Raw genomic sequence first — 27,287 nt, forward strand, 5'->3', positions numbered from 1 at the left:
ACACTTTTAAATACATTTTTGCACAGAAGGAGGACTGTGGATTTTGGTCCCCTATCATTTACATTTAAGTGCATTATGATTATATTATGGCCAGTATGAACAGGAGGAATAATTATCTCAATGTTCATTTGGGCACCTGACTGTTGTTTTAAGACAGACTTGAAAAATTATGAACCGGTCCTTTAAAAAACTAGCTACACATTTGCTAATTATTGTTCACAGAGCAGCTAATTTTTGTGAAAGATTTTTGTGAAAGAGACAAATTAGTACACTGATTGGACTATTATCTGAACTCTTCTAATAGATGTTTTCCCATTTGAACTGATGTTAGTAGTTTAACAAAAAAGATATTTGGTTGCGCGTAGGCTATTTAGCGTTGAAGAGGATTTAGCTAGTGCAATGTACTTGGCTCTTAATCATTTTTTTTTTATATAAATGAGTTTGAAAGCCACTCTTTGCTTAATCAACTCCAGAGAAATCGATGCGATCGATTGCGCAGCCAGGTATTATACTTCCTGCGCAGCCGTCCCTCCTTCCTTTTTGCTGAGTGTGTCAGCCATGGCCCCGATTGTGAGTAGTAAAATCATCAAATAAACTGCATATAGACTATATATTTTAGCTTGTCTTCTTCACGAGCAGAAGTGTATATTATCAGTGTACGTTAGTAAATGTGATACGAACGTTTTGAGCCTTTTCTTTGGCTTAATTTACTGTGTCGGCTGAAACCACGTTGGGCTAATCTGTTATTGCTAACGCTAGCTAGCAGCAGTTAACGTGACATCGGTAGCAAAGTTTTATGGATGATAAAAAGAGTTTTATTTTTACTGAACACGATGGCTGTCAGTGTAGCTGTCGACATCAACATCTGAACGCTTTTTTTTTTTTTACTTTATTGTCTTAAATTTGCAAATGCATGTGTAATCGCGTGAGTTTGAGTAACCTTTTCAATATCTCTGCCAGAAGAAGCAGGTGGTCAGGAAACAAGGTGGGAAGAGGAAGAAGCAGATCCTGAAGTTCACCCTGGACTGCACTCACCCTGTTGAAGATGGGATCATGGATGCTGCCAACTTTGTGAGTGTAACAGTCCATCTGTTAGCTCAGTGACATATGCAGTGTTGCAGCAGCTGTCAAACAAGACCCCTGAGTGTTTTAAATACTGCTGTCATATCAGAGGGATCAATCCTTAGTCATTGGATATGATAGTTACAGACAGGCCACTATAATCCAGTGTGGTTTTGAATGGAAACTAACAAGATGTCAACCACAATATGTCTCCTGTCATTGCTCGTAAGAAACTCTTATCTGTGTATCGCTGACCTGACACGCCAGATGGTTTGTTACACAGAGAGAAATTGAGAAATTGTCCTTGGAAACTGTTTGGGAAGGGCAGACACATTCGAAAATGACTTGGCAGGTGATTGGTCGAACCATCTGTCTACAACCGTCTATCACCGTCTTACCTTGCGAGGCAGCTGGGTTTTGCGAGATCAGGTGAGAATCCTCATAGGATGCTGATTGGTCTGAAACACTAGTGGTTCAGGCACAAGTGCATAAGCCTGATGAGATGGATTCTTGCATGATCTCGCGAATCCAGCTGCCTCGCAAGATAAGTGCATCACACCATTTTAAAATTTCTTAATCCAGCAGCTTGTCTCTTTTCAGGGTTATGCGTACCAACCCTTTTGCTGTGTCTGACTTTTTGTGTGTTCTCCGCACTTACAGGAGCAGTTCCTGCAGGAACGCATCAAGGTTAACGGCAAAGCTGGAAACCTTGGTGGTGGAGTGGTGTCCATCGAGAGGAGCAAGAGCAAAATCGCAGTGAACTCTGAAGTTCCCTTCTCAAAGAGGTAAATTCGATGCAACTCATATCAGTCATGTTTTATCTGTTGACTGGAGTTTGTGTATTCACATCTCATGAAATGCCAGTGATACTCAACAACTGATCTGGGCTGTGCTTGCTGTAGGGTCGCAAAAACACTGTGGCAAATGTGACATGTCTAAATGAAAAGGTGTTTGTACAACCGTCTCTGAACTTGCTAACAGCAGCAACCTTGTGTGGAGTGCAATATGTAGGGATTTTTTTTTTTTTACTGGTGTTGAAATAAGGAGTACTTGACTGAAAAAAACGTGATTACATTTTAGAGACACCAAACAAATCTAGCTTCACTTGGTGCTCAAAGAGTAGAAATGTGGATGTGAAAGGTTTGTAGTTTACTACTTCACAGAAAATCGAGGTAGCGTTCAGCTATTTTCTCGGTCAACATGCACCACTTGCATGACCTTGTCTAGCTGGTGAGTTAGCACCTTTTGTTTGCTTAGCTAATAGCATATGTTTTTTGGGTTGTTTTTTTTTTTTCGGCCGTGTTCCACCAGCAGGTTTCATGCAGGTTTAGGAATCAATGGTTTTGGATGATTGGCCTCCTTGGAGTTTGTTGCTTTTGCACTTGTGTGTGAGAATTTGAGAATTAAGCCTAAAATGTTTGACTAAAAAAAGAATACTATTCACAACTGAGTGTGTTACGGTTTTGCTTTTACCACAAATGTGAAGAGAAAGATGAAAGAACCCGAGCGTAAGTCAGCTTGAAGTGCTTCAAGGTTTGTCCGTAAAACCAGTGAGCACCAATTATAAACAATATTGTTAGAGTATTATAAATGATGGAATAAATGTGGTTTTGACTGAATCTTTGTGTATATATAAAGCTCAGTCTTTATTGGAGGTTAGAGCTGTGAAGTAAGAACATCCCAAAACTGAAGCACGTAGTTGTAAACAGACTGATGTGGTCAACAGCATGAATAAACGGAAGAATCATGCCAGTGTTGTATTTTCATGTAGTACTTGTAGTTATTCACAAATTTTCACAACATAATGAGATTACATTAATTGGTTGGGTGGAAAGTATTTTAAAGATTTTCAATAACATCTTTGTCAATAAACCTTTTACATTTAGCCTTTTGAAAATAGGAAGTTAAAGGTCAGTTCAACCAAATCACAAAACAATAATTTCCCCACTTACCATCATAGTGGTATCTAACCATGAGGTAAGCTGTGACAATGTGATGGTGAGCCAGTATGCAGAAAACCAGGATCCTGAAAACCAAAGCAAAATAAAAATGTGATGTTGCAAATTTATCTTCTGTGGAAAAAGGCCTGTTTGCAGCAAAGTCTGTGGATTGTTTTGAGTTATCTGGACATTTTTGGTGGAAAGACATGTTTCTGTTGAGCAACTTTTTCAATGTTTGGAACGTCTCAAACATAATTCCTTTAAACTCTTGACTGCAATTAAGTTTGTTTTTTTTGTACCTAATGATCATCTCAGTTTCTGCTACTTTGACAGTCAATTATTTTCTGGGTAAATGACATGATGCTTTAATACAGCGGGGGTAGACAAACTCTGGTCACCAAAATAACTTCAACTCAATTCAAAGACTGGAAGTATAAACAGTTGCATGCAACAACTGCATAAAGATTTCAAGCTACGTATTCGGTCTCAGTTGGGAACACCACCAGCAGAGGGTGACTCTTGGAGAATTTGATATAACCAGTGGAAATAGTCACTGGCAGATGTTGGTATTAACCTCGGTGTAAGTGCGATCTGTCATCAAATTGCTAATATTTTGTGACCTACAATATGTTTATCTGTGGGTCAAAACATTTTTTTTTTTTAATTACCTTATTTGAGATCAACATAGTTTAACTGGATTAAATTGTCACGTTTGTCATTTACTACACCTGTCTGTTTATTTAAGCATATTTAAAAGGAACGGTGAGATTGTGCAGGTTGAATAGATTTATGAAAATCACATATTGATATTTTCACTTAAAAAAAAGTTAATGATTTTCGTCCCTTTCACTCTCCTCTTCCAGGTACTTGAAGTATCTCACCAAGAAGTATCTGAAAAAGAACAACCTCAGGGACTGGTTGAGGGTGGTGGCCAACACCAAGGAGAGCTACGAGCTCCGCTACTTCCAGATCAACCAGGACGAAGAGGAGGAAGAGGACGAAGATTAAAGCCGACACCACTTTTAATAAAATTTCAAAAGAGAGAGGAAAAAAAAACCTGTGTTGTTTTTTTTTTTTTTGTTTGTTTGTTTTTTTAATTTAGTTTTATAATCTTCTGGTATCACACACAGCACATTTGCTTAACTACGCACCACAGCTATGAACATAACACACATGCTTTTCTCTGTTGTAATTGTAATTTTGAATGCTTATTACTCAGATAAAGAATTAAAATAATCCAAAGGAGCAATTCTTCTACTAGTACATTTAAACAAGATATCTTTGGAATATTTCTTTTTCTTCTTTGGTACCTTTTTTTAGTTATTTTTTTAAAACTTTTAATAGAAATTTCCAATGAGAAAACTCTTAACGCCTTAGCCTTGCTTGTACAAAATAAGAGTTAAAAGTAGATAAGTGAATTTTGTAAACGGACTGCAATGCATAAAATGTGCACAACTGCAATTTATAAACAGAACACTAAAAACTCAGCATGTGAAGCCAGGACAGTTCCAGCTCTTGATTTATGTGTTTTGATAGATTAAGTGAAGTTGAACCTCATGTGCTCTCTCTGGTGAGCTCTGTGGGGCATCCTGTGTTACAGCTGTGGTAACCTTGACAACAGTTAGACCACTGGCGGTCAGGACTCCTCTCACAGCATGCAGCCATCAGGCTCCACTTTAGTGCATTGGCTTTGTCAGGGGGAGAGAGAAAAAAAAAAAAAAACTGTGAAAGTTGGCAAAATGAAGAAACTGATTTTGAGTCGTGTTATGTCCACCTGAGGGTTTTGGGCGTGAATAAAAAAAAAACTGCAAATTAGATAAAAGAATGTTAATTGGCATAAACATCTTGCCCTCAGAGGCTATAATTGCGTTGTCCCCCCCCCCCCCCAGCAGTCTGACTTTATATCTAGAGGAAAGGTTGTGTGTGTGTGTGTGTGGATCGTGAGGCAGCTGTGCGAGAAAGAGAAGTTTCTGTGTCAATTCTCCGGACTTCCAAAAGGAAATGGGCAGGCGACAGGCGCGGGGAGTGTATCCTCCTATTAGTGGCACACGGCGTTGTCGCACGCTGTGTTTTTTTTGCACACTACTAGTTCAAGTGGTAACTAGGAGAGCATGACTAACTAGTTGTGGGTGAAATTATGGGATGCATCGTCATGGCAACAGACCAGACGTCACAATCTGGGCATGTGTGTTCCATTTTTGTCTTTCTTATTTTTCAGACTGGAAGACCTGGATAGAGATCAGTGGAAAAAAAAATGTAAATGTTTTTTTTTTTAATTTTTATTTTTTTTAATCCTGGAGAGAAAAGCCCCCAGATCCACTGCAAAAAAAAAATTAAAATAAAAAAAAAAAATTAACTGAGCGACGAATAGATTTCTTTTGGGTGAAGAAAGAAACGGGGCTGCGGCGTCTGGAGGGTTAACTTTCTGTATTCTCAACCTAAAAGGGGTTTGGGGGCTATGAGATAAAGATGCCGGGGTCGCTGAGTAATGAAGACGAGGGACAAGACGACATGGATTTTGAAGACGATATGCCAGGTGAGGGAAAGGGGGGAGGCGGGGTGTCCTTCAGATTATTTTGCGCCGCTACGCCTTGAATGCGGGGAAAAGGGCTTGTCCTGCGTTCCTGAGACCAGAGAGGAGGAGGAGGGGTGGGGTGCAATAAGCAGAGTCATGCTATTATTTTTTGCACGACCTAGTGTCTTAAAGGTGGGAACGTGTTTTTTTTTTCCTTGTATTTGCCCGGCTGTCCTGACATCCAAGCCTGATTTTTTGGCGAATGATGAAAAGCCTGCTGCATGGTTTCTGAAGGCTGATTTTTCTTTCACAGGCTGCATGCGTGTACGAGCTTTACCTTGCGAGCAAGTCCTAAAAACACCAAGTTTGTTTCAGAGATCTGTTTCAAAACCATGGCAGTTTGATTCGGTGCAGTGTCAGTGTGTGCTGTGATGATTGCTGTCCTTCTCAGTTAATGTGTGCATATGCTTTTAAGTAGAAATGGGCTACAGTGACAGCATCCGTGTTCATTTTGTTATAGGCTGGAAGATGCGCTGCTGTTTCCACTTGTGATCAGGAGGCTGCTCCAACTTTAATTTTTTTTTTTTCCCCTTGCACTGCATGGCCGCAGAGGTGTGAAAGCCACGTGTAGGCTACAGTAAACAGTGCTTATCTAATGTGCTCTTTTCTGTCAAACCTGTGCCCTGTTGATGACCGTGGTCAGGCCATCCACAACCCCTTCAGCTGTAGCTTGAGCACCAACTCAAATTAACTGTAACCCACATTCTCGACATGCAGCTCATTCAGTTTACATGGTGGCTTTGTGGCTGGGAAATTAATCTGTCAACCACTCTGGCGATGAACCAACTGTACCACACATGCCTTTTTTTTCTCTCCTTAAAAGTGACCTTAATCAACTTAATCATCACCAACATCAACATAAGAATCCATTTTCCAAATTATGGCCACTTTCTTTTCTTTCGGTAAGTTTGTCTACCACCAACCTTTCTGGTGACTGTCTGTACTACTCAGTGAAAATAGATGACACAACTAATCAGTTGGGGATGTCCCAGTCATAGTGTTGAGTTAAAATGATGCTTTGTTGATAGTATGAAATTAAAAATTTCCTTTGACTTCTGTGATTAGTAAACCAGCTGTGGGATGTCTTAGCTATAGGCTATGCAGCTATGCCTATTAATTATTATAATAATGATAATAAACTTTATTTATATAGCAGTTTTCAAAACAAGGGTACAAAAGTAGTCAGGTTAAATAATTCAGAATAACTTATAGTACAAAAAACAAACAACCAAACAAACATGATTTTAATGTAGATTCATTAAAATCTCCATCAGACTCAGTTAAACCAGGTCTGTTTCCTGGTTCCAGTGTGTCAGGGGCTGCTCCACTGTTGCATCCTACTGGGTGCAAAAGCAAGGCAATATTTATGCCATGGTGTCAGTTTAACCACTGCAGTCAACAGATTCACAGATATTCATCTTTTTTTTTCTTCCTCCAGTTTGCTCTGAGCATCAGATGATTTGATGGTATAATGTCAAGGGCACGACTTAAAAGATGCTGCCTCTGCTTGCCTTTCACGTCACGATGTGGAAAACTTTCCTGGTTATAACAATAGATTGTGTATAAAAGAAAGGTTGAGAGTGTTAAAATCCAATACAATGTTGTCTCCAGCAGTAGGCCTACCTCTATGCAATATACAGTATATACTGTATTTCGTAAGTGTTGCTAATAGATACTGTGTTACACAGGACATATAAGAGAGAAGGTGGTCTGGGTTTTTACTCAAAATGAAGGTGTGTTTGTGACAGAATGATGAAAAATCCTGTACTGGCATTGATTTGGTTTTGTCATATGGTGGCTTGGCATTGTTGTTTAACTGTCCCAAAATGTAATGAGTGATTGTCACACAACTGAGTTGCCATGGTGCGATTTTTGCTCATTTTGCATGTGTTTTATAAAGGTCTTGAACCTCTAAAGCTGGTATATTTTGTACCATTGTCACAAAATAGAGGTTATGTTAATTGCAGTATAGCCTATATAATTGCTAAATCATTATTTACCATTTCATAGATGTGATTTCTATCCAGAGACTGCTTTTAGAAATTACCTAAGCATTATTCTTGACAATACCATGCATATAAACCAGCACAGCATTTTGTTCTTCTGTGAGGATAACATATGGAATATTTTTGATGAGCCACATTAATACCAGCAGGTGTGCATGTGAGGGTTTGCAATATGGAGAGAAAAAGACAGAGACAGAGAGAAGGAAGGTAGGAAACAGAGAAGAGCGTTGAGCGGTTGAGGCATCATCTATGACTGCCAGCCGTAGCCTGAGGGAGAACACAAGCACTGATGCGTGTCCCCAATAACCCAGTAGTTGGTTAAACATGCATGAGAGAGGAAAGGTGCAATTGATAATGGCAGGCGAGTGAAGATATGTGGGTAATCCAGTTTGAAAAGTCAAAACATTTTCATGTGTGAGTTGAAACTGCTTTATGTCTGCCTCAATATGATTTTGCTTTTTTGTGTTGTTGGCTATAAAGGGACTCTATAACTCTGTGCTGCTTTAAGATGACACTCTTATAACAGATACGCTGTAGAGAAAGGTAAACATGTTGAAAATCAGTTGACCTACCTTTCTGAAACTACCATGAGACAATAAAGAGCAGCTATTTTGACATTATGATTGTTTTTTTTAGTAACAATGGTTAATGTCTTTGCTATCTTCTGTTTTTCCTTTCTTCTCATCACATCACTGACCATATATAAAGTGTTGCAAATCCATTGTTATGCTGCCGATATAGAGGTAGTTTTCAGACAGTTTTACAATCTCCGTCAACAGGCATCAAAGTGACTGTCAAGGTCAGGAATCCAGGTCAGATTTTTCCCTTCATCAAGATGCGTGCATGCAATTAAGACACAACAATGTCAAAGTACATCCTAGGGGAACTTTAGACCCCCAAAAGCTGTCCAATCATAGCCTTTATTTGTTGTGGCATATAAAGTGTCCTAATTCCCTTTGTTTCACTCTGGGTTCTTACATTGTCACAGATTGTTCCATTGTGTTTTCTGTTTTAATTGTTTTGTTCTTCCCTAAAATTGAAAGATTATCACAGGCTTTTGTGTGCCTACAAATGTTATCCCCAATTGGAAAGGGGTCTATTTTTGGATCCCTCACTGTGAAAGTTGACACCATTTTATTCCTGCTGCGCGTGCATGTTGCCTGTGCATGAATGATGCTTTTTTAATGTGTATTTGCAGTTGAGTTGTGCTGCGTTCCAGAGTGTTTTATATCTGCATAATATTGCACATATAATGATCGTGTGCATAACATTGTCTATAATGGATATGATTTCAATGGTGATATTTGGGCTTTATTCTTTCAGCACTTTGATGATTGCATTTTCTAATAATAGTCTGTGGATGTCTTTGTCTTAAGGAGTTTGAGCTGTAAGCACTTAATCAATGAAGAGGAGAAAACCTTTGGCTCTTTCTTTCCCCTCCTCGTTCATGGCAAACAATGCAGGGCAACATTAAGTGGGTATTTCCACATAGCGGCCAACAGAGAAACGGCTAATGTGTTTTCCAGTAAACTCAAGCCTCCGCGCTTGGGAGTCGCTCATGAATCTCCCTCATAATGGGTCAGTCCGGTGGCCAAGCCCTTGCAGGAAGGTCAGGACTGTGTCTCTGCCATCCGTCTGCACTTTACACAAGGCTTGTGTGCCAAGTGGCGCTTTGGTCCTTTTTCTAACAGAATCTGGTGCCAGACCTCCCTTTGCCACATGACTGGGCGACCTCCCCCCTCTCCTGGCACAGCCTGGTCCACTCACCAAGAAGAAAGATTATCATTCCCCTGATGGCATTCCCTCTGGGGAATTCACAAGCCATTTACTGTAGGAAGGGTTCAGATTATAAAGCAATGCAGGTGTTAAACACAGACATATTTTATTTGTTGTTTCTTCAATGAATGAATTTCATTGCTGTCATCTCTGCCTATAAATGAGATACATCACTGAGAGACCATTTGTTTTGCAGGTATTTGGTCATAAGCCAAAGTATTTGACATATTAAAGATCTGATTGGATGATGGTGCTGACGTTAAAGTCAGGGGACCACCAGAGTCATTACAATTCATCCTCTGGAGGAAATTAATGTCTGTACCAAATTTCATGGCAATCCATCTGCTGGTATTTCACTCAAAACTACAAATTTCAATCTGGTGATGGCACTAGCGGGAAGTCAGGGGATATTCAAAGTCATTAGGATACATCATCTGGGAACCACGATCTATTTACGATTTTGTGCCAATCCATCTTGTAGATGTTGAGATATTTTCACAAGATAAGTGAAAACTTTGACCAGCTGGTAGTGCTAGAAATGTCAGACAATCACCTAAATCAGTAGGATTAATCCTCTGGGGATCACGGATGTCTGTACAAAATTTCATGGCAATCCATCATATAGCTGTTAAGATATTTCAGTCTGGACCAAAGTGGTAGTAGACAGGCCGACAGATTGACATTGCATCCCTAGAGCCACACTGCTACCATATGACCAAATGAATCAAACTTTTAAACCCTACATCAGTAACACTGCACCACCGCTACGAAGTTTGAGCGATTTATTGTACAGAAAGGGACACACACTTTGGCATCATCTGGTGTATCTAATCAGTGATGTGTGGTCAACCTGTAAGTCATAGTTTGCTCGTGAAAAAAAAAGAGGTGTGGAGTGATGGACTGTGTGTGCTTTGTCTAATCCAGGCTCATCTCCATCTGCATCTGATCCATGTCATCATCTGTGTGTCTAAGAGAGATGTAAGGCTTGCTGTGCTCCCATCATGACATACAGCAGCTAACATACATCTGAGACATAAAAGAGCTCCCTGTTTAAGATGGTGAATACATAAACTGAAGGCTTTATTTAGAAAGAGAGACATAAATTGGAGAGAAATATGTGATTCTGTGCTTGAGGGAAAAATAAAGGATGTGTTGACAGACAGACAGACAGACAGATAGACAGATAGGTAGAAAGATAGATAGATAGATAGATAGATAAACTACCTGCATTTTAACATAACCATTGTCAAATTTTAAGGTAATATCAGTAAAAAAAATGTCATCAGTAAGCAGATTCACTACAAAAATAATGGGCACATAAGGCACGTTACCCCCAATTAACACTAAAGTAGGGGTGACACAGTTCATCTGGTGGTCAGAAGAAACACAATGAGCCTGTCATTGCCTCTGATTAAAGCTTCCAAGCCACTGGTGTGCATGTGTGTGCGTGTGGGGGGTACCTCCCGCTAGCTTTGCTAAATAGAAGATAAGTGGTTGGTGAGGTTTGTGTGTCTACTACACAGGAATCCCTCCTCCCCAATCTCTCACTCCTGCTACCCAGGGGAGTGGTAGACTGCGGGGCTAGTGTTGGCTGATTGACTCTGATACATGTGCTGCATATTTCATGCCCTTCAGTCTGTCTGCGTGAGACGCAGAGAGCAAGGGAAACACGCAGATGGATAGACTGAAAGAGACAGAAAGACAGTCGGAGACACGGAAGGAGAAGGAGAAGGGGTTCAGCCTTTTACAGGGCGGTTTTATCCTGTGTGTATTTCTCTGTGTGTCTCCTTATAGTGATGTATTGTTTGGGACTGTCTCTCTCCCTTACTTACTCTTCTGTGACCCACTATGGCATCACTGAAGTCTGCTGCGCTCAGCAGTCAGCACGTTTGTACACAGCAGCTTTGAGACGGTACAGCTGACAACCAGCAGCAGGTCGCTTTAGTCCCGGCAAGCATTAAAGGCAGAAGATATGCTCAGTATACCTCAGTGGTCCTCAGGGAGTTCCCATTTAGCGGCAGGGCAGACACTCCATCTATTTGTGCTTTGACGGGTAAAGTTGATCCACACTCAATGATGTGCGATTATGAGGTTTATTTTGTCAAGTGCTCCTGCTGCTCTGACACTGATTGACTTTTCACTTTGTTATATTTTCACAGTGTACCAGGTCTGCAACTAATGCTTAATCTCTTTTGATCTTTGTTCATAAAATGTCAGAAAATAGCCGTAGTCAAAAATTGCGATCAAAATTTCTTGGAGCCCAAGGTGATGTCTTCAAATCAACGTGTTGTCCAATCAACAGTCCAGATGATATTCAATTTATAGCGATATAAAACAGAAACAAAGCAACGAACCTCATATCTGATAAGCAGAGACCAGAAAATGTTTGGCATTTTTCTTACTCAATCAATAATTTATATGATTAATCGATAATCATAATTCTCGTCAATTAATTTTCTGCTAATCAATTGCATTTGCATTTGATCAAATTGCATGCTCCGCCTCCTTAAAAACCAGATTGGCTATGGACTAAACAAACTCAACGGCAGCCAGCCTCTCTAGACTCTTTGCTGTGAGTGTTAATTTCTCATCTTACTATGGGTTTTCTAAGCAGATAATGTTTTGTCTCTGTATGTCCAGACGAGGATGACGAAGGTGAACGCAACACCGTTCCCCTCACACCGCTCGACAGCTTCTTCTCTGATGATGAGTCCCTCAAACAACAAAAGAAGAAGAAGCCCAAAAAGATGAAAGAAGGGAAAATGCCCAAAGTTAAGAAGAGGAAAAAGGAGGTAAGGTGTAATTCACACTCAATATCATCTGACATGACCCCGGACACAACAGCTTGGCAGGCCTCTTTGGCTCAAGCTGTACCCTGCATTCTCTATTTCTCAAGCCATCGCTCTTTTGATGTCTCTGCAATTGGATCAAAGGTGTGTTTTGGCTGCTGGACTGCTTCTGTAATCTAAATGAGAGGCAGTGGACTGTCTCAGGCTTAGGGAGGTTGGCAGCATTGTCACCGTCATTGCCAGTGTAAGCTGTGGACACCAAGTGCCAGTTTAGACTGTAGATTTGTGCCTGTGGTGTTGATGCTGATGGCAGGGACTGCAGGTCAGAAGTACAGTGTCTGTGCCAAGCTAGCAGTGGGAGTCAGAGCTGTGACAGAGTTGTTTTGACAACCTAGCTTTTCTAGCCTTTATTTTCCAACATTTATACAACAGGTCGGCGGTTTGAACTGCTTCCAGCATTAATAGTTGTGTTTTTTAAAACCAGTTATGTTCAGATTAGTGTTGCTTGCCTTTAAACCGAGCATACTTTTGCCACTGTGGCCACAAGTGACGAATACAGAATGATGGAAATGCTAAGTAGGGAGGACTCATTACTGACCCAGTAATGTGTTATACAGAAATAGCTATCTAAACGTTGCTAACATTAGCTAACATTAGCCAAAAGTAGCTTACGTTACCAGCAAGCAGCAACCTCTGGGGCAAAAAAAATGAAGTGCAGTTCCTCAAATGGCCACTTGTGGTTGGCTCCAAAAGTGAGTCAATTCCCATAGACCCCCTGTTAAAATGCCCAAATTTACAGCAGAAATAAATGTTTACAGCCCTTTAAAAAAACAGTTTTGGTTTATATAGATAATTTCTCCGTTCATGCAACTGTATGGGGGGTGAATTTTTATATAACTCACCCATTTAAATTTAATTAAGGCTTAAAGTTATGCATAACTAAGGGCGTGGCTGCTTTGACTGACATGTGGGTGCTGTCACGGGCAAGTCGCTACCACAGAGACAACATTGGTTAGGTAACAAAACCATGGCGTAACCCCAGATTCAGGGGTTCATGGTTACCAGTCAAAGAAGGCAAAGGCCATTGCAGTAAAAACTCCAAAGTGCATTGAATTGCGCAAGGGTGTGTTTTATTGCTTATGAATTATTTTTTTATTTATAAGACGCAGTTATTTCTCCTTTCAAATAATTTTCTATAGTCTTTAAAGCTACATTAATTTATTTTTGGCCATTCGGGGGCAGTAGATCAAGCAGAAAACACAACATCTGAAATATTACCACCTTACAAAGTTGTTATGGCAACCATGTTAGCAATTATGCATAAAACAAAGTTAACATTCGGCAAAGTTAGCATTCCATTGGAGTCGTATTTCTGGCCACCTAACCAATGTAAGTCCAGCGTTAGCAGCTAAATATAAGTCTCTTTAGCGGCTAAATGCTCCCCTATGTTCATCAGCTAGTCACTAACTTTGGATATCTGCCATTTGGTGCTGGACAGGTAGCGCACAGTGGATTTATCAGAGCTTTTTCACTGAAAACAGTTGACTGCTGCAACTGGAAATTACGCTGATGAGAGCTTTTTCAGTCTTTTCTTGTCTTTAAATCTTGTCCCCGTCTGTTTTTCATCATACCCTCATCTGAACTCAACCCTAACCGTAATCACGCATCTCTGAAATGCCTAACCATAAACTAAACGAGGTTCTCACTCCAAGGGGAACTGGACTTCTACACAAAACATCTTGAAGACTACATTTCTTAATTAGGTCACAGAATCTGACAAGTAACAGAATACAACCAAAAAAAATCTAAAAAATTAACTAAAAGAGGATTCATAGACCTGAGGTGAACTACAGTCAGGTGATAATTAGGCTACATGTGAGTTTGTCACTATGAACAACACCTTTAACATAACACACAGTCCTTTGTTGCACTGAATAGACAGAATAGAAGCCAACTCTCAAGCCTCATCCATTTCTACTTTTCCTGGAAATTTAGCCAAACCTAGAAGCTATAATAATTTTTTATTCGATGATTACAGGAATTCACTGAACTGTATTCCCAGTGTGATTCCCGCCTGTGTTGGCAATGGCTTTAACAGTGTCAGTGACATAGCCAGGATGTTCCCCTCTGCTGGCTAGAGATGCCAGCAGTGCTGTGAGGAGCTTGGCTGGCCAGGCTGCCACCCGGCCCTTTGGCTGCTTGTGGTAAACACTGAGCTCTGGGTCTCACCGAGCTAATGAGGGGGGGGACTCCCTCTGACACTCTCCTCTCCCCTCTCCCACACAGACTCTGCTCTGTATTCTCCTCTCCCTTCCCTCTCTCCTCTTGTCTCTTACACGCATCACCTCACTTTGCCTTGATCGTGATGCCGCTGCTTTTGTTACTGCCTTTGCGTCATAGGAATTGCAGTTCTCTTTCTTTCTTTCTTTTTCTTTCTTTCTTACTTTCTTTTTTCTTTCTTTCTTTCTTTCTTTCTTGCGTATTTTGTTCTCTCTTGCCCTCCCACTGAGGAAACACTGCTGCTGTAATTCACTTCCAATCACTCCCCAAAGGTTGGTGTCAGACAAGGGCCAAAAGTCAATTGGGGTCAGAGACTGTCAGTGGCACATCCCAGTCTTAGGTCAGAGCTGCTGGTGGGAAGAATGGTAGCCAGGGAGAGACTGCCTTTTTCTTTCTCTCATCTGCAGCGAAACAAAGGAGTTATGTAGACATGAACAGATATCCTGTGTCCTTTTTGAGAAAAAAAAAAAATCTACTAAATCAACGGAATTTGAGTTTATAGAAAGCAGTTAATTTTATTGGGAAAAGACGACGCTGTGGTTTCGCCACAATAAAACCTCTATGAAGCTGTGAAGAGCTGCTCGTAGCTTTAGCAGCTTGCTGAAATACAGTCAGGCTGGGATGAGCCTGTATCTTGTTTTTATAAGTTCAATATCCTCTCTGGGATTGTGAGTCAACAAAGAGCTGTTGCTGATTTCTGGGAAAAAGAAGAGGCAATTGTTTAGGAGCCATAGTGTTTTTACAGCAGTATTTTTAGTGAACTACATTTTATTGAATATCCACGTCTTGGCTCATTTGATATTTTCTGTGGCATGCTCTGCAATCTCCCTAAGGCAGAGCCATTATGAGGAAGAATCTAATTTGATTGCATTATCAGCACTTATCTGATTTTCTTCCCTCTGAAAGTAGAGGCACCCTCTTTGTTGCTGCCAGTGTCCTCTTTGGCCCTATGTTGTGTGTGTAACATTGAACTCTGGGCCACGGTGAGGTTGTTGCACAGTTCCACCTTGTCTATGCAGTTGCTCTCAAGTCAACAGTGGTTCTGCTTCCTTGCTTCTCCCTCCTCCATCCCCACCCCCACTCCCATCCCCCATCCACAATCTTCAATTTACTCTCTCTCTCTCCTCTTCTTCTTATGCATAAATGAGATTTGTCTAGACGGGTGCTAGAGCACCGGCTCTGCAACCACAGGCCTCTGCATAACAAGCTCGTTATGCAAACGTGTCTGATTGGATGGCGCCGTTCCATTGGCTGCCACTGTTATAGAGTGTGTGTGCATGGAAGGGGGGGGGGGGGGGAGTAAGGGTGGGGGGGGGGCTGAGTTGCAGGATAGAAAGAAAGAGTGAGAGAGAAAAAGAAAGGGGGGGCTGTTGAGAGAGAGAGAGAGAGTGAGAGAGAAAATAATGTGAGGGGGGGCTGTGAGTTGTGAAGGAGAGAAAGTGAGAGAAAATGAAGGCGTGCGGGGGGGGGGGGGGGGGGGGGTGAGCTATGAGAAAGAGAGAGAAAACTAGGAAGACAGAGAGAGAGAGAGAGAGAGAGCGAGAGAGAGAGAGCTAGAGCCAGACACTGCTCAAATTTGGTCGCCATGGCAACACAGCCAGGCTGCTGGTAGGGTTGGCGGGCGCTGCGGCAACGTGAGCCTTTCCACTGCGCTACAGAGCAAAACGCCTGCAAGTCTCTCCATGGATCCACACAGGCCTGCTGAGCAACAGGCAGCGAGCAGAGCACAAAGCCGCTGTGCACTAATTCACTCCGTAGCATGTGCAAAAACATGCACACTCACGGATACGTACGTACTGTATATAAACATACACAAAGACACGCAAACACACATGTGGGAAGAAAATGAGAGATTATAAAATAACCAAAACACACACACACACACACACACACCCAGACACGCATGCATGCAAACAAAAAATGCATCTGTAGATTAAAGGAAAAGAAACAAACATTCAGAAATACACAAATAAATACGCTCACAAACAAATACGAACATGCACGCTTGCACACACACACGCAAGCACACAAGTAATTGGGCGAGAGGTGCGTAACGAAAGATACACCAGATACTTCTTCCTCTCTCTCTCTCACACACACACACACACACACACATACTATCATGAGCACGCACCAGTGAATTTGCTCATATGCAACTCTCTTGATCACACAAACAACACCTGTTAACCGTTAAATCCATATAGCCCTCCAGATGTCTCATATTAAACAGGCAGGATGCAGCTCAGGCTACAGATCAACTCTGTGCTGTGATTGGCTACGCCGCCTGAGGTGTACTGTTTCTCGGTTTAGTTTGTTGTCGAAGCACGTGTAAAAGGTGAACGTGTCTCTGACTTGACTCCTCATCACTTTCGCCTCTGACAATACGTAACAGCAATAATATCTATATTTTCTCACAGGAAGAAGAATTATCATATTAGTTAGGCAGTGACACTTTGGAATGATGTAATTTAATTTATGCAAATGCCGTCGAGTAGGAGCTTTTATCCAAAGTGCTTTATAGTACGGCAGCATATGTTTTTAGCGTGGGTGGGCTCTGCGGGAGCTCTAATCCCTAACCCTGGCAAAATTAATGCCATGCTTATTTGCCCTATCATTGAGTTTCATATTTTAATTATTCCCCTCTTTTTATCGCTAGATTTGAAATTCTGTCTCCGAAGATATCTCCTAAATGGAGACAGATTGCCTCTATCGTGCCAATAATAAAATTCAGACTTGAAATTCAGTTGTGACGCTGGAATCTGGCTTTGATGCTAGCTTTTGTCAGTCACAGTCATGTCCTGAGGTGGAGAGCGAAAGGAAGATTCAAATCCAGATTCTGCCTGTTTACATTTATAAATAATAGCTGTTTGGCAGCAGCTGTTGACTAAATCAAAGCCAGACTGCTTAGGTGACTGCTTCATTCAACAAAAACATAGTCGGAGTTTTTGCGAAGATGTAAGTTAGACACATACAGTGTTTATGTGCAGGAGACTGAGAAAGATCAGGGAATGCAGCATGAACCTGACACATGCTCATGCCCTGCCACTGCTTATACCAACTATAGCAACAGCGGGCATTTATTTGTACATGTGCATGTTGTTTGTGTGTCCCTATGCACGTGCCTCAGGGAGGAATCCAGGCAAGAATCGACAGCGACCTGGAGGAGACCTCAGAGGTGGAAGAGGAACGGGAACATCCAGAAATAGGCTCCGAGAGCGAGAGTAGCATGTACGGCCCCACCAAGAAGAAGAAGAAGAAACCGAAGGAGAAGAAAGAGAAAAAACCCCGGAAGAAGAAGAGAGACGAGGAAGATGATGACGACGACGATGATGATGGGAACATGAAAGTGAGTCTGTGATTTAAAGCGCTTTTCACACACAGCACAGCAAGTGACAAAAGAAACTAAATTTATATAAAGCTGGGCTAAAAAAGATGAAAAGTCTTCGGTGTAGATTAAAAAAAGATGGACTCTGCATTGCAGATTGAGGCAGTGAGGGGGATACAGTGGGTAGAGGCAGCAAATTTTTTATTCACATCTTTTCAGATTTAATGCAGTTTTTTTTGACTTAACCTTTTACCACTGACTGTCCTGCTCACAAGACTCTAACATCCATGAACACAAGCGTACAACTGAAACCTTAAAATATTGTGTTTCCCTACCTTCTAAGCATCATGGCAGTCAAACAGTGTCATAAATCCTTGAAACTTTTATTTCAGAATGTATTGCAAGGATCTAACAATTACAATTTGTGCATTTCTTTTATTATTTAGGCCGACTGTCAGGTTTCTTATTTATTTAACATCAATATTTTATTTATTAAACATATGTAGATAAACATATGAATGTTGATCTCTCTCTCATCTGTATTTCCTCAGGAACCCAAATCATCCAGCCAGTTGATGCAAGAGTGGGGTCTCGAAGACGTCCAGTATGGCTTCACCGAGGACGACTATAAAACCATCACCAACTACAAGGCTTTCAGCCAGTTCCTCAGGCAAGCATCTAATTTCTTGTCTGGATTATCATCTTATGTTAAACTCCTCTGTTCTGTCTCTGTTACTGCGGATTGTCAGAGTCCCTCACTGAGAGGCTTCCAACAAAAACTCCACAGTAGAGAGTAGAGTGTGGTGTGACGGGCAAACACTGCTCTTTTTGTTTGAGCTAGAAAGCTCGGGTGTTGGTATAAAGAGTCTGTCTCACCTGGGGCTGTCTGGCTCGGCTAAGCCTCTGCTCCGACAAAGTGGAGCATGAGCTCCTGCAGTGCCCCCTGTGAGTAGTCAGCTGCTTACTGGATGCCTGTGACAGCCGGGAGGCTCTGGGACTCGGTGCTCTGACCCACTGTCTTTCACAGGCCAATGTGCCAAACCTCAAGCTGTTGCCTGACAAATCACAAACATGACATATACACAGCAAAGCAGGGAGAACAAAACTTAAGGGCCAGCGGGGTGTCAGCAAATCAAGACCCAGATCCCTCCAGTGCTGAGGGAAGTAGAAATTACATCAACGGGAATGAAGTGTGAAATATTAAAGCTGCTGCTGTTGTCTCCTCTCCCTCTGGTTTTACTCAGGCCTCTCATTGCCAAGAAGAACCCGAAAATTCCCATGTCAAAGATGATGACAGTGTTAGGGGCCAAGTGGCGAGAGTTTAGTGCCAACAACCCGTTCAAAGGCGCATCTGCAACCGCTGTGGCCGCCGCTGTGGCTGCCGCTGTGGAAACGGTTACCGTGGCACAGCCAACGTCTGTCAGCAGCAGCCAGCCGGGCTCTCAGCTGGGGCCAATCAAAAAAGCCAAAACCAAAGAGGGAAAGGGTAAGGCCTAGTGAACTGTGACAGGACGCATATTTTTAGAAATAATAGTAGAATACCACTCAGTTAACCCATCTGTGGCCTAAATCTGTGTGTCTCAGGACCAGGAGTTAGAAAGAGAAGCAAGAGTGTAAAAGAGGTAAAGAAGAAACCGAAGCCGAAGAAGACCAAATCAAAGTCGGGCCAAAGTGGGAAGAAGAAGAAAGCGTCTTCGGTATGTCTTGTTTTTTTTGCAGCAACACTTTCAGCTCATTCTTCCTCTCAGTTTCTCTACTACTATATATTTTCAATGACATCAAAGTGGCCGCAGACTGTTTACAGTGCTTACTGTGAAAGTCGGTTTTTCGTGTATCTTTCAGCTCTTTGGTTTCTGTGTGTGCTTTTCCAGAGCGAGGAGGACTTCCTGGAGGAGTCAGACTTTGATGACATCAGCATCCACAGTGCCTCTGTGCTTTCTGATACCTCGGGGGCCGCCACCAAGAAAAGGGCCCGACGTGGGCGGAAAAAAAGGAAAAGTATGTTTACTCTCTACAATCACCATGCTCTGTGGTGTTTTTTCCCTCCAAAATCCCATTGAAAGACCTTCAGAACCAGACTGTTTGGTTTGATTATGAGTAATGGAATTAAAATGTATTTCCTAAGCTTTACTTATTATGGTAATGTTTTCTGAAGGCACATCACCCTCACACTATCATCGCAATGTGTAGTTGAAATACTGTACTATTGGTTACTAAACAGCTGCCTTTCTGTATTTGGAAATTGCCCATGTTTGCCTCTTCCTTTTCCCTTCTCCAGAGGAGGATGGGGATGGCTATGAGACAGACCACCAGGACTACTGTGAGGTTTGCCAGCAAGGTGGAGAGATCATCCTGTGTGACACCTGTCCCAGAGCGTACCACCTGGTCTGCCTGGACCCTGAGCTGGAGAAGGCCCCTGAGGGCAAATGGAGCTGTCCACACTGTGTGAGTTGATTAATTTAATCAGATACTGTATATTTATGAAGTTTTATGGAGTTGTCATGTTACAAGACGCACTTAAGTGGTGTTTCATGGGACAGTGCAGCTGGTACATTGAGTGGGGAGAATCTGTATGTGTTCATTGACTGCCATTAGCATGAACATAGGGTTTTAACTTAAACATTTTAGATCCTATAGTAGTTATTTCATAAATGTGTTTCTTGTAAATATGCTGAAAGTTCCTATGCTACTATACGGACAAGCCTGGTTCTAAACTGCCATAACACAAGATATCTTCCCTCATGTATGTCAGTGTCTTCCAATCTGTGCAGGTTTGATTTCTGTGGTAACTACTTCTGAATGCACAGCACATACACAGAGATATTTTGGAGCGAAATGTAAAGAGTAAGACCTTCTGACAACCCCACATAACAGATTATATTGTATGTCTACCAATTTTGAACTATTGAGCCAAAGAGTGATTTTACTCGTCTCGGATTCTTTCATTTAATATATTTTAAAGGCCTTTAAAGGAGATAAAATGATTCCGTATTTCACAGGAAAAAAGCACAGATTTAGGCAGAAACGTTTTTTTTTCCTCCTTGGATTTACTGATCAAGGATATTGTTTGCATAAAGCTGTGGTTAATGCTGTTTGTGAAGATGGACTCTGTGTTGTGAAAAAAACAGCCATCATTATGTATAAATGGAAGTCAGTCATGTATGTTCTTCAAAGTTAGTTGTATTTTTTTCCATAAATCATAAATAAAAATAATCATAAAACATATACACATCCTTGAAATAATGTCACGTCAAAAAAAGGGAATGAACTTCATTTAGCAATTTTCTTACCCTCTGCTGCACACCTGATCATATTTATGGTAACCGTATCTCTCAGGAGAAGGAGGGAATCCAGTGGGAGGCCAAAGACGAGGAGGAAGAAGAGGAGGAGGCAGCAGGTGAGGAAGAGGATGACCATATGGAGTTTTGCAGAGTGTGTAAAGATGGAGGAGAGCTGCTGTGCTGTGACACCTGCCCATCTTCCTACCACATCCACTGTCTCAACCCACCTCTGCCCGAGATACCCAACGGGGAGTGGTTGTGTCCACGCTGCATGGTGAGCTGACTTTTCAATCCAAAATCCTGAATTACAAATTTAATACAGTTTATCAGATGTTAGCATTTGGTGTTTTTTTTTTAAAAAAAAAGTTTTAAAATACTGTATGTAAAAGAGACATAACACATAACATTTTCACTGAGTAAGCTAGTTTGTGCATCGTTGCTGTGACATAATGTACAGATAACTGCATGCATGATATCACAACACCTCTCTTTTTTTCTCTTAGTGCCCTCCTCTAAAAGGCAAGGTACAAAAGATTCTGCACTGGACATGGGGAGAACCGCCGCTGCCAGCTGAACTGCCTGCAGGCCCTGATGGCAAACCAACAGACCCACTGACCAAGCCTCCGCTCAAGGGCCACCCAGAGAGGGAGTTCTTCGTAAAGTGGGCTGGCCTTTCGTACTGGCATTGCTCCTGGGTCAGCGAGCTGCAGGTGAGATACCAGAAGTAGGTCCAATCTCAAATTAACATTTCTGCTCTCTTTGGCCACAGGAACTATGTGTTCTCTCTGCAAGATTTTGGAACACACAGAACGAGCCAAGAGACTGAGATTTTTAATGAATCATCTTTTGCGGTTTAATGTACAATGTTAGCTGTTTTGCTGTTGGTCTTTTAATAAGTATACATATAAGTTCTCATTGTTTCATTTGTCAAACCGTCCAAACTACAATCACAATTAGTAGGGAATTCAGAGTACTCAAACCGAGGTGACATTTAATTTAGTGATGAAAAAAAACCAATTGGTTGTTTTCAGACTTGGTCCTGCAGACGTTTCGCCTCCTTTCTCGAGAGACAAGATAGCTTCCTTAATTTATTTTGTAGCCGTCTTCCCGTCATTAAATCCATTCTGGAACTTTGAGTAGCTAATCAAATTAGTCTCAATCCTGTGAATAGATTATACGTTGCATTCTTTGCCAGAGGTGATGCTGAATGGTACTAAGCAGAATCTGTTGTTGGGGTTTTTGTCTGCGGTTGTGCAGTTGGAGCTGTACCACACTGTCATGTATCGGAACTACCAGCGTAAGAACGACATGGACGAGCCTCCGCCATATGACTACGGCTCCGGAGAGGAGGAGCTCAACAACGAGAAGAGGAAGAGCAAAGACCCCCAGTATGCTGTGATGGAGGAGCGCTTCTACCGCTATGGCATTAAACCAGAGTGGATGGTCATCCACCGGATACTCAACCACAGGTGGCTACACACAGTTACACACATTCTCATACTGGGGTTCCTACACTGCTTCATTTTTAGGAGTCTACGCCTGCTTTTTAAATTATTATTATTATTAATTGGTATTTAATGTCATTTAGAGATAGTGACAGTAGAGAGATGACAAGAAAAGAGGTCCTGGCTGGATACAAACGGGGGAAAGTTGCATGGCATGGCCAGTCCTAAAATTCTTGATGTGAAAATGCAGTTCTGTGTTCAGTTTGCTAGCTGTCATTGGCAATACAATTTTATAGATGACAGAAGACATTTTCTACAGCAAATTTCAGAGTATGCTAAAGATGCTAGGTTTTCAAAACCACAGAAAATGCACATTTGTTACGTATCCAAATGAACCCCGGTATTATCTTTCCACATTTTTCCAGACGTCCCAGCCCTGTTTTGGAGCCTGTAACTTCAGGATCAGATGTACTGACATGCATTTTATATGAATTTGGTTTTACTTTAGTAGATTTGCTCTTGAGTTAAATGATATATCTAAAAGTATTCCTCAACACATCTGCCTCCAGCTGTAAGAACATGTCATGTGATTTTGATCTTGATGGTGTTAAATGCCGTTAACAAATACCAAATAATTTAAAAAAATCTTAATTCCCCAATAGAGAGCTTGATCATTGATCAGCATAACGTCCCTCTAAAAACCATGAGCTTGATGCTTTTGTTTATGTTTATCGTTCCCTGTAGTTTTGATAAGGATGGGGATGTGCATTACCTGATCAAGTGGAGAGACCTGCCCTACGACCAGTGCACCTGGGAGGTGGACGATTTCGACGTCCCCGAATATGACAGCCATAAAGCTTGTTACTGGGACCACAGGTAGGTTAACAACATCTTACAAATGATTTAAACCTTACTCTATGCCTATTTGCATAGCTTACAATAGGTCCCTGGCACACAGAAATAAACAAAGGAATATGCCCACATCTGCTGTTGTTTCTCTTTTGCCCTGCCCTCTATCTGTGATGCCCCTTTTTTTAGTTGTTGGGCTCATCATGTAAATGTGTTGCTGCAATTATTTGCCAGGGAGCAAATTCTAGGGGAGGATCAACGCCCCCTGGTGGTGAGGAAAGGAAAGAAACTCAAAGATGACCATCAAAAGAGGGAGGTCCCTCCTGATGCTCCCATCATAGATGTAAGTTGGGATATTTAAATGCACTTGGGTCACATCACCGGAAAAATTGTTTTGAGCAACAGTGCTCTAGAAAACTTGTTTCTTTTTTTATTGAGTGAGAATTATGTTGTGATTTAGCCTGATAAAGGTATGTAGTTCTTCTACAAGATACTTCTGTGTTCTCATTTCACCAGCCAACAATCAAGTTTGAGCACCAGCCGTGGTACATTAATGCCACTGGAGGAACGCTGCACCCATACCAGCTGGAGGGCCTGAACTGGTTGAGGTTCTCCTGGGCTCAGGGCACAGACACCATCCTGGCTGATGAGATGGGCCTAGGAAAGACGGTGCAGACAATAGTGTTTCTGTACTCCCTTTATAAGGAGGTGAGGGTGGAAGAATATTTTATTATGTCCATATTACATTGCATACTGAATATCACAGTGTGGTGTAAAAAGCATGCTCTATTAATACAAATTCTAATCATATAAATCTTGTAATAAATCATATAGTGTATCTTCTAGGGATGTAAGAGTCTGTACTTTTCTCTCTCTCTCTCTCAGGGTCATTCTAAGGGGCCCTTCTTGGTGAGTGCGCCCCTCTCCACTATCATCAACTGGGAGAGGGAATTTGAGATGTGGGCTCCAGATTTTTATGTGGTTACGTACACTGGAGACAAAGACAGCAGGGCGATCATCAGGGAGAATGAGTTCACCTTTGAAGACAGCGCAGTAAAATCAGGACGAAAAGTGTTCCGCATGAAGGTACTTCATGTTCATCCACACAACACCCGGGTCTGGTTTTCAGATACTTTGCTTTGGTTTGTTTGAACCTCTTCAGCTTCCAGATGTGGTTCGGGGCGGTTGACATCCTATGTGACACTTTTTTTTTTACTGAGCATAAAGAATTAGTAAACCTTAGTAAACAATGCAGTAGACAGAGTAATAAATCATTTTCTTCCACTATATGATTCCACACCAAATTGGTCAACATTAGATATATTTTGTTCACATTTTTCCCCTTTCCCCTTTCAGAAGGACACTCCTATCAAGTTCCATGTGCTGCTGACATCGTATGAGCTGATCACAATAGATCAAGCCATTCTGGGGTCCATCACCTGGGCCTGTCTGGTGGTAGATGAGGCCCACAGACTGAAGAACAACCAATCAAAGGTAAAACAGCATCTCTGGCACTGGTTGCAGCCTGTTGCGGAAACAGCATGGATGTTATCAAAAAAATCAGGAAAATAACAGGAAAACACAAAGATATGAGAAGGAAATGTTTGTCCACAAACATCATCCGAGAAAAAAATTCTGGTAGAACTTGAGTTTTGAGTGGAGTTTACATCTGGGACGTTTTACATGTATCATATCTCATAAAAATGTGTCCTGTCCAGTTTTTCAGAATTCTCAACGGGTATAAGATCTACTACAAGCTGCTGCTGACTGGGACTCCTCTTCAGAACAACCTGGAAGAGCTGTTCCACCTGCTTAACTTCCTCACCCCAGAGCGTTTCAAGTAAGTTTTCCCTCTCTTCATTCTATCTTTTTCATGCCCCTGCTTTTCTATCCCTCTCCATCTTTCCTGTAGCTTTTAGTTGCCGCATCAGATAGATTGATTGATCCTTTATTAGACAGATAGATGGATGCATTGATAGACAATTATATGTTCATTCAATTCATTTATTGTTTATGTTTGATCTGTAATCTATGTAGTAACCTGGAAGGCTTTCTGGAGGAGTTTGCTGATATATCTAAAGAGGACCAGATCAAGAAGCTCCACGACCTGCTCGGGCCTCACATGCTCAGGAGGCTGAAAGCTGACGTCTTCAAGAACATGCCTGCAAAGACAGAGCTGATTGTCAGAGTGGAGCTCAGCCCCATGCAGAAGTATGCCCTGGGATAAAAGAAATGTTAATGGGAGGATAGCTGTAGTAGACATCGATAGTGTGTACAGCTGGCTAGCTCCTACATACAGTATATTTTAAGTTACATGGTGGGGGTTTCAAGTGTCCAGATGGCACTTACTGAAGATGATAGAACTAAGATTTCAGAGCTAACAAGAAAATGGAAAAAAAAAGCTAAAATATTTGTCTGGTTTGGAGAAGCTGATATCAGTAGATGTGACAGCAGGTGTTAGTGACATTTTGGCAAATAATATTTTAAATCTGTTTACGATTGCACAGTGTGAACGCCAGTTGTCTTGCGACTTAATATGTGATATGGTGCATAAACAATGAGTTTTTAATTTATGCTAAAATAGATTGTTGTCTCCGCTCTCCAAGATCATGTTTTTAGCCTAAGGGATGATGTGTTTATTTTCATAAGTGGAAGTAAATGAGAATGATGTGAATTTGTGCCTCATTTTTTTCGCTCCTCCTGATTCAGAACCATTTGTGTCCCCTGACCTGTAGAAAATATTACAAGTTTATCTTGACGCGAAATTTCGAGGCTCTGAACTCCAAGGGCGGAGGGAACCAAGTGTCCCTGCTCAACATTATGATGGACCTGAAGAAGTGCTGCAACCACCCCTACCTGTTCCCCGTGGCTGCTGTGGTAAGACAGCAAATCTATTTGTATACGAACATTGTTTCTTAATACTGAGTCAAATTTTGTCTAATGAAATCAAATGTTGCATGAAAGGAATGCCTGTGCAGAGCTGATGTAACTCTTGTCTGCCGATTGGGAAATATGTGTCCTAAATTGTCCTTCAAAACAACAGTCTTAAAGCAACACAACACATTATTTTTATCATTAGTATTCAGGTATTTCTCCAGTTGATGTCTGGAATCGATTTTTGTTTTTGCAGGAGGCTCCTGTATTGCCCAACGGTTCTTATGACGGCAACCTACTGGTGAAGTCCTCAGGAAAACTGACTCTGCTTCAGAAAATGCTGAAGAAACTCAAAGATGAAGGACACAGGGTTCTCATTTTCTCTCAGGTAACAGTTGAATAAATGTTGTGTCTGGGCTGGAATCCATAGCTTTCATTGATCGGTGGCCGTGAAATCCTGAAAATCCAGCCATCCACATCTAGGCCGTTCCGCTACCAATGTCAGTTATTTGTGGTAAATCAGCTGATATTCTGGATATCTTATTAAGTATCATTTTGAGTGGAGATGCAGTTTTACTAATTTAATAATGTCAACTCCAATTAATTACTTAATCTTGTAATATCATTATTTTTTATAGATGACAAAGATGCTGGATCTGCTTGAGGATTTTCTTGAGTATGAGGGTTATAAATATGAACGTATTGATGGAGGGATTACTGGAGGCCTAAGGCAGGAAGCCATTGACCGTTTCAATGGTGAGTTTGTTAATCCACAATCTATCTGGGTGTGTTCGTGTGGATGCACACCTGGCTTTCACTCTTTTCACATGCTCTGACACACTCTGCTTTGGTTTCTGTCACAGCGCCGGGCGCTCAGCAGTTCTGCTTCTTGCTTTCCACACGAGCCGGAGGTCTTGGCATCAACCTGGCGAGTGCAGACACTGTCATTATCTACGACTCTGACTGGAATCCTCACAATGACATCCAAGTAATGATTTCTTACCTAATCTCTGATGGACATGCATGCTTTTGTTGTAGCTTTTAACCAGCAGATCTTTGTATTATATGGCTTGTGAGAATGCTTT

The 27,287-nt window shown here is 41.5% G+C and overlaps 2 protein-coding genes across 3 annotated transcripts in view; both read left to right on the top strand.

Moving 5' to 3' along the window:
- Positions 1-462: 462 nt before the first annotated feature.
- Positions 463-4,052, top strand: rpl22 (ribosomal protein L22). Its single transcript, XM_044349204.1, has 4 exons — positions 463-570; positions 961-1,071; positions 1,723-1,847; positions 3,866-4,052. Exons 1-4 carry the CDS (start codon positions 559-561, stop codon positions 4,008-4,010), a joined length of 393 nt encoding a protein of 130 aa, XP_044205139.1. The 5' UTR covers positions 463-558; the 3' UTR covers positions 4,011-4,052.
- Positions 4,053-4,909: 857 nt separating this feature from the next.
- Positions 4,910-27,287, top strand: part of chd5 (chromodomain helicase DNA binding protein 5) — a 38,893-nt gene continuing 16,515 nt past the window's right edge. For both annotated transcript variants that reach the window (XM_044349202.1, XM_044349203.1), the window contains exons 1-22: positions 4,910-5,538; positions 12,000-12,151; positions 17,556-17,774; positions 18,305-18,423; positions 18,998-19,239; positions 19,338-19,450; positions 19,625-19,751; positions 20,032-20,198; positions 21,090-21,308; positions 21,538-21,744; positions 22,292-22,503; positions 23,224-23,355; positions 23,563-23,671; positions 23,845-24,036; positions 24,214-24,414; positions 24,685-24,822; positions 25,047-25,168; positions 25,366-25,539; positions 26,064-26,205; positions 26,459-26,590; positions 26,841-26,958; positions 27,066-27,190. In XM_044349202.1, the coding sequence (XP_044205137.1) occupies positions 5,472-5,538; positions 12,000-12,151; positions 17,556-17,774; positions 18,305-18,423; positions 18,998-19,239; positions 19,338-19,450; positions 19,625-19,751; positions 20,032-20,198; positions 21,090-21,308; positions 21,538-21,744; positions 22,292-22,503; positions 23,224-23,355; positions 23,563-23,671; positions 23,845-24,036; positions 24,214-24,414; positions 24,685-24,822; positions 25,047-25,168; positions 25,366-25,539; positions 26,064-26,205; positions 26,459-26,590; positions 26,841-26,958; positions 27,066-27,190 (3,429 nt within the window). In that variant the 5' untranslated portion in view covers positions 4,910-5,471. The remainder of the gene's footprint in view (positions 5,539-11,999; positions 12,152-17,555; positions 17,775-18,304; positions 18,424-18,997; positions 19,240-19,337; positions 19,451-19,624; positions 19,752-20,031; positions 20,199-21,089; positions 21,309-21,537; positions 21,745-22,291; positions 22,504-23,223; positions 23,356-23,562; positions 23,672-23,844; positions 24,037-24,213; positions 24,415-24,684; positions 24,823-25,046; positions 25,169-25,365; positions 25,540-26,063; positions 26,206-26,458; positions 26,591-26,840; positions 26,959-27,065; positions 27,191-27,287) is intronic.

The sequence above is a fragment of the Thunnus albacares genome, chromosome 4, assembly GCF_914725855.1.
Source record: "Thunnus albacares chromosome 4, fThuAlb1.1, whole genome shotgun sequence".
Taxonomy (NCBI): Eukaryota; Metazoa; Chordata; class Actinopteri; order Scombriformes; family Scombridae; genus Thunnus; species Thunnus albacares.